At 39.9% G+C, this 12,135-nt stretch overlaps 1 protein-coding gene across 1 annotated transcript in view; it reads left to right on the top strand.

The window, feature by feature from the left end:
• LOC146462155 (centrosomal protein of 131 kDa-like) overlaps positions 1-12,135 on the top strand; it is a 38,679-nt gene that overhangs the window by 18,290 nt on the left and 8,254 nt on the right. The window contains exons 17-21 of the mRNA XM_085086032.1: positions 592-688; positions 1,634-1,723; positions 3,285-3,412; positions 4,572-4,719; positions 11,986-12,063. Coding sequence (XP_084942158.1) covers positions 592-688; positions 1,634-1,723; positions 3,285-3,412; positions 4,572-4,719; positions 11,986-12,063 — 541 coding nt within the window. The remainder of the gene's footprint in view (positions 1-591; positions 689-1,633; positions 1,724-3,284; positions 3,413-4,571; positions 4,720-11,985; positions 12,064-12,135) is intronic.

Here is a 12,135-nt window from a genome sequence, read left to right as displayed (position 1 = left end):
CAATACGTTCGTGGGGTATTAGTTTGGTCTTCTCAACAATCTTCGTACGTTATACTAAATTCACAAGGTACTAGCCTCATCAGACTTGTGCACTCGTACGTTATTAGTGTAGTCTTGTCAAGGTTCGTTTGCACGATACTCGTTTTGTTTTCTCGTCCGTCCTCAGTTCTAGGGTACATTAAACTGTTGTACAACGTAAATTTTTAAATTTTTAATTTTTAAAGTCCTTAAAAGGACTTTCAAATGACAAAAATTAAATTTATTTCATCAAATGTCTTTAAAAGGCCTTGAAACAGGCTGAATGTCGACAGTCAACATTTTGAAGGGTTTTCAAGACGCCTATGAACCCTGTTGCTTGGGCGACATTCCCGTGTCTTGTGTAAACGCTAACAGAGTAGAAAATGGCTGATATTCAGCAGAACTGAAAACTGGAAAACTGCCTTAACGCCGGTTGGCCTAGAAACTACAGTCTCCAGGGGGAAGACTGTATTTTCATATACTCACTTTCAAAAGACTAAACTACCGAGGATAGTTACTCCTGGTGATTCTTACTATACGATTTTCAACTTTTTATTTTTGTTATTTTTGCAGTCATCAAGTGGAAGTAAAGAAACAAAAGGAGGTTATATTGGCAGCAGAAAAGTTGAGACGGGAGAAATGGATTAACGAGAAAACTCAGCAAATTAAGGTAGAAATACTGAGGCGGCTGAACAAAGGCTTACCGCTCTCTTTTATCGTTGCTAGTGGACGTCTTTTGCAATATACTGTGGCAAAACCATATATCAAATGAAATGCTTGTTGGCAAAGATTTTGTTCTGAAGGAGGCGTTTTTTCAATTCAATTTTTATTCACATTTATTCGAAATACACTATATTTTTTATGGTAAGAAAATAAACATGCGGAGCATTATATTTAAGTGGTTTTACCTTCTAGGGAAGAAGTGCGTATTGGCCAAAGGAGCAAGGCTTTCGTGTTGGCCACTACCTCTGTGCAGTTACAAAAATGGGGTGGGGGGGGGGGGGAGTAGAATTTATAAAACAGATTGTAGAGCTCTGCTAATTAAATTAGGCTTGGGAGAGGAAAATACATCAGTAAGGGAAAAAAGGGTGTTTACAGCAAATAAATAAGTAAGTAATAGACTAACAGCAATTCTAGTAAGGCACTTTCACAGTGTACATAGTCATTGCTATCCCTTGAAATACTGTTTCTTTCATCTATTTTCGTGCATACAAGCACAGGTAATTGAAAGAAAAATAGAAATAGGATGAGATATAAAAAAAGAAATTTGAAAAAAAAAATGGTCTCGTATGATACCAATCGAAGGAAGAAAGACAGAGAATGTCCGAATTAGAGTTGTTTGGTTTTACACCATCAGTGTGGAATTTCTCTCCCCGTGTTTAAACGTCTTTTTCATCGTCGGGAAAGTTAGAGGTCTTCAGAGTTTGTTGGGCTACTTTGTCTTGTGCTGTTTAGCCTGCGTAGGAAACGTTTCCGTGAGGGTTTGTGCATTTTTCGCTGTTTGAACGCGCGTAAATTGCGACGAGAGCGGCCAAAAGGCGAAAAACGCACAGAAACCTACACAGACCATGTGCTGTTTGAACGATGGGTAGATTTAAGCTTCGGTCACTTACAGGAAGTCACGGTCAAAGGACTGGAACCTGACATCCAGAAGCTCATCGCAAAACACAAAGCGGAAGTAAAGAAACTCAAGTCCAGCCATCAGGTACTATTACATAAGCACGTGATGTGTGTGTCATCAGCACGTGATGAGTGTTGCCTTACATGTTGTGTCACTTTTGACACCAGTTGACGCGACTTACCTGTGTGATAGAACCACGTGCTCCGGTAAGGTTTCCACGTGATGCGTCTAACCGTGTGATGCTCACGTGTTATTGCCATGTGATGCATGGAATACTGTATTTCTACATTACACATGTAACAACAATTTTGGATCATCTGACACGTGAGCGGTGCTGTGTTTGTTGAACTCCTTAGTTCAAAAACTCGTGTTACTTAAAATAAAATGCCCTTTTTGAATCAACCGGGTCAAAAAAGCCAAAGTAGTTACTACGTTTCTTACGCTTAGCGTACGTTTCCCTCGCTTAGCGTCAGTGCTGAATTCAAATTTCTATGCCAAGTTTGATTGGTGCATTGCAATCTTTGTGTTTCTACTATGATAGGCCTGATATTGAAACTTTGGTTTTGGTATTGATCTTGTTGTTTGTTTTTTAAGCGTTATATTAACTTATTATTTGCCATGAAAGGTCTTAGTCATTGAGAATGATGATTATTCTAGAAAGTGACGCAGGCATACTCGGAAAAAAGAAATCCGAGTGCTCCTATCAGGAGTCGAACCTAAGACCTTCCGGTTACTAGTTCGGATGCTCTACCACTGAGCTACAGTCTCCTGTAGAGCTCAGTGGTAGAGCATCCGAACTAGTAACCGGAAGGTCTTAGGTTCGACTCCTGATAGGAGCACTCGGATTTCTTTTTTCCGAGTATGCCTGCGTCACTTTCTAGAATAATCATCATTCTCATTTATTCACCAGGCTGGAAATATACCATCACATTTCTTTCGTCTTAGTCATTGTTGTCTGAAATGACAGCTCAAATTAATCGTTTGTCTCACGATTGCGTAGCAAACTGAACAGTGCATTTCGATCCTCACTTTGGCTGGCCAGACGATACCATCGCCAGCTGAAGACCAGGGCCGGGTTGTTAGAAAGCCGGTTAACGCTAATCCACGATTAAAAGTTAACCAAGGTTTTCATCTCGCTCATTTAAGGTGGTTTTTAAAAGCTAATTTTAAGCTCATGCTAAAGAAAAGTCTAAGTCAAAACTGAGGTACAAAAATCTTTGGCAGAACCTTCAATGATTAGTCATTAAAATTAGAATCAAAGTTCACGTTAATCCACGATTAGTTTAATCGAGCTTTGAACAACTTGGGCCCATGGCTCGGTTGTTTGAAAGCCGATTAACGCTAATCAACGATTAGAATTTAATCGAGGTTTTCATCTCGCTCGTTAAAAATGGTTTTAAAGGTTAATTTCAAGCTAAAGGTAAAGAAAAGTCGAAGTAAAAACGGAGGGCCAAAAAATCTTTTGGAAGAATCTTTATTGATTAGTAATTAAACTTGAATCAAAGTTCACGTTAACCCAGCATTAGCTTAATCGGGCTTTGAACAACTGGGCCCAGCAGTATAGCGGTCCAAACGTCGCGATCAACACCTATGCTACACAATCGTGAGACAAACGGTTAACTATCAAATTCTTATCTGTTGTTAGGCAGAGTTACTTGAAGCTGATGAGCGTGCAGGTAGAAGATACATCCAACAGATAGAGGAATTAAGAGATCAACTGGAAAGAGAAAAGGAAAGTGCGTGCTCTCGGGAGAGAGAACTTTCCCAACAAAGGTACACAAGGGTGTTCACTTTTAGTCTTCACTTCACCATACACAAAAGTGTGTAAACAAAATACCTTCAGTAATTCTAAAGAACAAGCAGCAACCGTAAAGAGACATAATGGATATTTGGTTTTATTATTCAACACATTCAACACGACCTCCTTAGCTAAAGATCTGGCCCCAGTTGTTCAAAGGCCGGATAACTTTATCCGGTGGATAAGGCGCTTTTCAGGGTCTAAAAAATACTTCACGTTAAATGTTGTCCAAGGTTTTCGTACACTCCCAAACTAAGCTGTGGTTAGAGTTTTCATATTCGCTTGTAAAAGAGGAAATACTGAAATCTTTGCACAGATTGAAACCGTCGGATAGTGACTTATCCACTGGATAAAGTTGTCCGGCCTTTGAACAACTGGGGCCAGGTGATATTCCTCGCGATTTCGCAGGATGATTATCAACAGAGTCGATAAGGTAATATTAGCTTAGGAAATGTAAGATGAAATTTGACAAATTTACAGACATTTGTGTGATTGGGGGTATACGTCATACCCCCAGTCATACAAACGTCTGTAAATTTTTCGTTTGTATGACTGGGGGTATACGTCATACCCCCATTCATACAAACGTCTGTAAATTTGTCATTTTTCAACTTACATTTTCTCAGCTGATATTACACCTGATATGCTGAACCTTTGCAGGGTTACTAAGGTAAAAGTGCTCTTTCTTGTACTGGTATACGTTTTTAATTTTAACTTCGGCCGCCATTTTGGAGAAGGGTCTATTTCTTGTATTGTGCTCAAAACTGCTCAAATATTTGACAATGTACTGTACCTATTCTCTGACACAAAATTTCTGTTAGGGCACTGGAAGGAAATTAGTAATAAGTAAGTGATTTCTGCAAAGAAGAACAAACTAGAGCGATTTCTCTAAATTGAAGAGGAAAAATGGCCAATTTTTTCAACTTGCAATCCACTTCCATCCTAGCCATCCGCAGCCAAAAATAATTAATACTAGTTTTTGTGCACTGGCAGGGCAATTGTTAACAAAACTGAATCATTATTGTAATGTTTCTGTCGCTACAAAATGTGTTTTTCGCTATTCAAAGTTACGCTAAAAATAGATGATACGGCTCCTTTAATCCGATATTCAAATCTGTTGGTTCGTTTACTCAGGTACGAGAAGCAGTTGGAACAAGAGGAACAGGCCTACCAACAACAGAGAAGACGACTGTACGCTGATGTGCAGGAAGAAAAAGAGAGAGTAGCATTGCAGGCTCAGAAACAGCGACAGGAGCTGGACGAAGCACGAGAAGCCTTGGAGGTGAGCATGGGGATCCAAATAGACCAGGCCTCACATTTCACTTTGTGTCACGCAATTAACCAATCAGAATTCTAGGCAAATACATGCAACTACCGTAAAGCGAGAAAAAACACCTGCGAGCAACCCGCGATTGGTAATGATTTTGTTTCTCGTTAGTTGAGAAAGTGAAGCGGGTTTTCTTAAATAATCACAGAGCAAAGTGAAGTATGACCAAAGCAAACGCGAATATTGCTTTACACACTGAGAGGGAAATAGCATCTATCATTGTTATCTTGAAATCGATGTCAACACTGTAGTATTACATCATCAGTCCATAGTTAATCGAGGGACTGGTTTGGAAACTTTGCCACGAAAACAATGGTGCTTCAATTTATGTTGGAAGGGCCGCGACCCTGCACAATCCTTTGCTTTAACGTTCACACCACAATTGAATATCTTAACAAAAACGTTTCGATTGGTCAGTTGCTCCAACACATTCCAAACTCTATTGTTGTTTGTGCAGGGTCAAGGCCAAAAAGGCAAACAAAAACATATAACAAAGACGTTTATCAGGTTTCATAACCACTGCCTTTAATTAACTATGATCAAACTAAACAGTTAGAGCAAACCACTTTTTTAAGACTCTGGATTTCAGGCGCTATGGCAAGCTCGTGTGAAGCATGTGCCTGGAGCCTGTAGTCAAGATATCATAATTTGAGTAGACTTGTCTCAAGTGGTCGCGTTATGCGCCGAAAGAGTGACCGACGGGCGACGAATTTACGAGGAGACCCATTTTCCGCCTGACTGTACTCCCACGAAAACGAACTTTGAGAAAGTCTATAATGTGAATTGCAAACAGGAATCGTGGGGGGGGGAGCGTTCTTTTAGAGATCTCCCTTTCCTTTTCTCTGAACCAACATCGATTTTACTATCGAGTAACGACGAACCAAAATGAGAATGTTTTACACGGTATTTCCAGCACTTGCCGACATTTCAGTCCTGTTGACCAGAAGCGGCAAAGAATACAATTATTCCATCGTGCGACTAAAGCTGTGTAGTTGGGGGTCAGTGGCTGGAAAAATTGATTTGTATGAACAGATTTTCGGTTTATTGCTCAACTTAGTGGCTGTATCTTGCGTAGTCAGTCAGCCGTCGGTAGATCTCCACTCAGTACTCATCTAAAACTGTCTTACGCAAGACTAGAAACAGCTCGTCATAACAATACACTTTTGGGACTGCAGGGTGTCGATCTGTAGCTCACTGGTTTTGCTCACTACCTTTTTAGTGTTCACTTTTAACTTTAAGCTAAAACAGAATCTTACCTTGCATGAAATATGGTAGATGTCTTCTCTCTTCAATCGTATAAATAGAAATCAACAGAGACAAATAAATTTGAAAATCATCTTTGCACCTGCCACGTTTCACTTTGACAGGGCAATTCAGCAAACGTTGACGTCATGCATGGACATGCGCATTGATATTCAGCCCTTTTTTCCGCGTTGATATTATTTACTTGGTTTGTGTTCTTGCCCACACTTTCGTTTGAAGTTCGCGTTAAACCATGCCGGAGTCCAAATTTCAAGAAACTCTGACTGACGAAATCGTGGCTCAAGCAACCGTGGTTGCAGTAGACGCTGTGATCCTTGTAATGGATGCAATAGGGATCAAAGTATCCCTCAGTAACGCAGCTAAAAAAGGTTTAATCACGACCATCGTGGTCAGCATCAAGTCTTGTAAACAGACGCTGTCGGCCATCTTGTCTTTTGGTTCAGCTTGGAGATTAGCTAAGGGCGATGTTTTTACGCAAGCTTGGGTCGTCCTCCAACTCTTGTATGGCATGAAAAGGGACATCGTTTGGGCCATAGTTAAGGGGTACATACAAGGTATGTCCACGAGCGACTGGCTAACCACTGGTGCTACTCTTTCCGTCTCGTTGTTTGCAAATTTTACGTCTGAAGGATGCGCGCTACTAATTAACTTGGGACTTACTTTAAAGTCTGCCGTTGGTTTCGTAGGAGAAGTCGCAAAACTTATGAAACTTATGTAAGGTGGAAAGGTTCTCACCAAGGTTTTCAAGGACGAAGCAACTGAAGAGTTACGTCAAGCAAAGTTTGGTTCGCAGTTTAGACTAAATTAATTAATATTCCTCTTGGTAGCCATGGAGGATGTGAAAGCAACTGTGTACAGAACCATGAGAAATTGTAGACTGACCCTGATTCAGTTAGTAGATCACGTATCCAGAATTTATTTAAGGTTGAAAGTGGCATTAAGTCATTTAGTTTTGGAAAATATGTTTTTCCTTTTTGAATTTACGACTAAAGACTAAAGACCCAGCTACTTTTGTGCTACAGTAGCATGGTGGCTATGATCGCTGAGCTAAGCATTATTTTGCGAGGTACACAAAATGTCGGCGCATCATTCGGCAGAGACGATTTTTTTCTGGCTTGTTGTTAAACTCTTGTCCTTTACTGAGTTTTTAAATTATGAAAAGTTTCGATTTTTTCTGTAATTAATGTCAATATCTTTTGAAGCCAAACATTGACTTATTTTTTCTGTTGTAAATCTGCTTTGAAAATGATCGCTATACAGCTTAGAATTTCACGTGTGAAAGTAGTCCACAAAGACCAAATTTTTGCTCCTCAATCACCTGACGAATTTCGCTTAAAAATTAGGATAATGTTCTTTAAAGTAACAGAAACAAAGGGGCGCACCTCGCCTCCTGCTTCAATTTTAAACTTTAAGTTTGGCAAATTTCAAGACTTCACCTAAGAAAATCCCTTGTTCATGCCCCTCTGTAGTAACCCAGTTTGTGGCTGCTGGTGCGGGATATGTTTCCTTTTTCCAGGCTTTAATTATGATGTGTATCCCCTCGAAAATAATGTTTTGGTGTTTCGTTTTTTTCAAATGTAAAACTGATTTGTGTACTTGTACGAACTGTACCTGAATAATCCGTTTCAAGAGGAAATGAACCTTTAAACGAGCATACGGGCCTGTTGTTGGTTTAGTTTGCAAGATGTACGATTGCAAGTAACTTACACGTTTGAAGTAATTACATAAAATGTCTGTGTGTATTTGGCTGTTTGTATCTCGTTTCCCTGTCTAGTTTTATAGGTTGTAACGACGAAAAATATTAGTTGACTTGCCTAAACTTCGCATCGTCAAATAAAGCAGAATAAAGGTAGAATTTGGTCCAAAAGCCAGGAGTCGCTGAGCCGAATTGCAATATGGTTCGTCAAAAATTCTCTTGAAGTTAAAAGGCATGGTTTGCCTTATTTGTTATTTCACCGTTCACATCCTTGTTTCTCACTTGGCGCACAATCGGCAATTAGGGTGTGGGGAGGTATCCCTTGTTTGAAGAAGAAGGAGGAGGCGGGCATTAGGGTCTATTAGCAACAGAAAAACCGCACACAAAAAGTCACCCAAAACCGAAAAATCCGAAATAAATTTCCATCAACTGAAAAACGAATACAAAACCATCAAAACCGAAAATTTACACGCCTCAATTCTCAATTCCCAAAACCCTAATCGATCTGATACACTGGTGACACGTGGAGCATACAGACTAAACTATATGAATTTCATCACGGTATTCGTGGATGCTTTGGTCGTGAATCCGGCATATTTCCTAGTCTCGGTTTAAATAACGAAAATTGACAAAAATCCTTCATTGAATCGCAATAAAGAACTTTGGATGAATTTGGCAGAAGAGTGTTCTCAAAACCGATAGTGAAAGTAGACTGTCTGAATATCATGCAAATCGTGATTAATACGCTTAAAACAATAAATTATTAATTAACACCAAAGTGAATGACTCTAGGCGTTAATAATATTCACTTTATTTACCCTCGGGCTCGTGAGGCTGGTTAGGCATCTAGCAACAAGAGAGACGCATGCTAAGGGAAAAAAAAGCATATTGAATAGGTGAATAGGCAATTTTTCTTGCAACTTGTGTCGCAATTTCGTTGCGCCGTTGCGACGCAAGTTTCACAGATCGTTGCCTAGTGTAACATGCCCTGAAATGAACATGCCTCACAACGTTTTTGTTGCAGTCGCTGTTGCACGAAGTAGAAGTCGGTTCAAGTTGCAAGAAAAATTGCCCAGTGTAACAGCGTCTTAAACCGTTTCCATTCGCCGTTTATCGTTTCGTTTTACGGCAAGAAAGATCGTAGTTTGCAGACTGCCGTCCAAAAGGCCGGTAATGTCATTAATGACCGCGGTGTGTCAGACATGCTGTTCCACGCAACAGTACTGGCGTATCTGACACACTGAGTTCAAGCTATGTCTTGTAGTATAAATTTTCGAATTTAAAATAGCCAATCAAACTGAATGGGTTATCGTCAGTTAGGTGGAAAGCCTGCCATGAAACCTCTCCGAGATCGTACCCATCGAACGCCCCAGTCTAGGGATTCTGGTTTCAAACAGGAAGGTGGAGGAGCTGAAGTCTTTGGAACCCGGACATTTTCGGTTGTGGAGACCAAAGTCCTCAGCTTTTCTCTGGAACCTTGCTGCTCAGTACTCTCTTCTTTTAAATGTATTCCTGCATTACTTTACCTGAAGCTCTTAAACCTGAGGAACAAGGCTTAGTTTTTCAAGCGTTTGGCAGGTGAACACGTAGGACGAGGCGAATGCGGAGCTTCACTTTCGCCCCTTGTTGGAGGGCAAAAAGAGTTTCGGAAACATGTCATCGTTGACGTTAGTCCTAGATTTAATAGGTTAATCGTCTCTGATTAACCAAACCAAACTCTGGCTAATAATATTTTAAATCGGATCTTTTGCAGTTTCATAAGACAGAAGAAAGTACGAATTTTGTAAGGTCATCAAAAGAGCTATCCTAAGATTAGTCCCCGAAAATGTCCTATTGTTATCTTAACCCTTTAAACTTTCTTTTTATTTTCATGTTTTTGAGTTCGCCTTGTTCTGGGTTGTTTTTGTAGCATTATATTGACAGGAACTGTCAACAACAACACATCGTTTTTAAGAACAGCGAGAGACCTTTGCATTTCTTTCTGTGTTTGGCCCCCCGTGGGGTTACAAGGTCAAATATTCCACATTTTTTGGTACTTAAACTAGGAAAAATGCATTATGTTGCCAGGATGTAGCTTGAGAATTTAAGCTGGGAACCTTTTATTGCCCTCCACATCTATGGCACGATATTTCACTACAATTGGCAGAATGTGGGTTGCATGCAATGAATGATTTGTTTTACAGGCAGATATGAACATGTCGCATTTTTAACCTATTTTTTCTTGCATTTAAGTACCTTGAGAGTACAAAGTTTACTAGAAATTGCCAGAGAACGTTAAAGGTACTCCTTTAGACCTGCCAATGCCAGAAACCTCTTCAATCAAACGTTGTATCTGGCGTTGTTTGTTTTCCAACATAGGCTATTCTCCTCTTGTACCGAGCGAGTAAAATTATCGTTCGCCGGCGAACGATAAATCGAATAGAAAATGTTAAAGGGTTAAAGTTCCTATTATCTCTGTGTCACGATTCGATTCAACTCACCTTTTTACTTTTCCTAAAGTTCAGAAGCGTTATCTAATCTTGACTTTTCTTGCCAGCTATTTGACAATTATTCCACGAGCGCGGGTTGGATATGTCATGATAAATAGCCAACGATATGCGTGGCGCAGAGTTGGTTATAATCATCTCATCGAACAAGTGCAAGTGGACAGATAAAGCATGCTAATTTTTGTAGCTGCTCAGCTCGTTTAGTTCTTACTATTCTGAGTATTTTTTGCCTAATTAAGTTAAATTTTTATGCTGTTTTCATGTACTTTATATTTGTGGCAAATCAAAGTGTGACTGTTGTTGTTGAATAATTGTTTTGTTAAAAACAATCAAGAAAGATCGCTAGATTTTGCTGATTTCCCTTTTCAAGAACATACAGGAGTCAAGTTAATGGTCGCTATTCCTCGGGCATGGTATAATGGCATCATATATCATGGCTGCTTAGCCAATCAAATCCCTGGAATTGCATTATACAGTAATCAAGTTTTGTAGCTACTGCGCATGCGCGAGTAGCTACAATGCTATCGTTTTGATGGATAGAGTCGATTTTACAATACTTACAAGGGCTAATGCCCTTGCATTCCGAAGCGGCTTTCGGAGACCTTGGGGTCACGATTGATTTTCTTGGCGCACGATAATGCCGGTAGTTTGGGACTAAGCAAATTATGCTAAAGGTGCAATGAGTATAGGCTCACCTTTACATGTAAGCTTTAATATAAGCATTAAGTGAACAGAAATTGTACGACTCCATCGATGGTCATCGACCGAAGCGAGTGTTGGTCACGCCGATCGAGCTTTGTGGAGCTGAACATCTTTGCCGTGTCACGATCTGAAACCCTTTTCAAGAGCCCTAACTCCTTTGGGGAGCGAACAATCTCGTTCAAGAGAGCCAAAATTCCCTTCGGGGAGCGAAAAATCTCTTTCGAGAGAGGCCAACAGGCCGTCGGGGAGCGAATAATAAACTGACTGGTTAGTATGAAATATGGATCGCGGACTACGGACTGCGGACTACGGACTGTGTATAAAATATGGACCGAGGTACGAAAACTGGACTACGGACCATGGACTGGGTATAAAAACCCAGAATAAGGATTTAACTGACCATGTTAAATTATTTACCTGAATGAATGCATTTATGATAGCTGTGCCGGGTCCTGAATGCATTCTTTTTTAGAACATTTTCAAACATTTTGGTACTTTTCGTTGCGTCATTCAAACATAGTTGACAATTAAAGTAAACAATACTGTCAACATTATTATACTTGACATGTACTGCATGTTAACCCTATATTGTAAAATTGTTAAATGTCAATAAAAATCTATTTTTGGTCCACGGCATGCTTTTTTTCTCATAACATTTAAGATAAAACGAAAGTTTCTCTGAGATGCCGAGACTGAGAACTGTAGCTTTTTATTTAGCATTTGTGCTGAAATCCATTGTAAGCCATCTGTGGCTGTTTATTTAGTCGCTTGCATTTGATTATTATTTGTTTTACTGCAAAAGTCTAAATAATAAGAGCAATAGCCCATGCAGTCGTTGACTGCCTATGCTATTACCCAAAATACCTAGTGGTATGGGCGCGTTTGCCTTACGACAGCCTTTTCTAAAATAGCTGTACATACTAAACAGCACCGCATTCACATACCGATGGAAACAAGAACGCAGTAGCTACACGCACGCATTGCGGGCCTATTTTTAATCGTTGTTTTTAGACCGTCTTTCTGCCTTAAGGTCCGGTGTTATTAATTGTTCTACAATCGTTTGTTTCGTTGCAGGAATCTCACAAGAAGTCCATTCTTGAAATGCAAACATCTCATCACAAAGTCATTGAAGATCTGGAAAGAAAACACCAGGTGAAGAAAACGACGAGTTATTAGAAAGATTAAGAATTACGTTTACGGCGAGCGGCAGAAATGACCACGTGA

Source organism: Pavona decussata, unplaced genomic scaffold (assembly GCF_977016875.1).
Source record: "Pavona decussata unplaced genomic scaffold, jaPavDecu1.1 SCAFFOLD_191, whole genome shotgun sequence".
NCBI classification, from domain to species: domain Eukaryota; kingdom Metazoa; phylum Cnidaria; class Anthozoa; order Scleractinia; family Agariciidae; genus Pavona; species Pavona decussata.
This window is presented reverse-complemented; position numbering and strand designations above follow the sequence as displayed.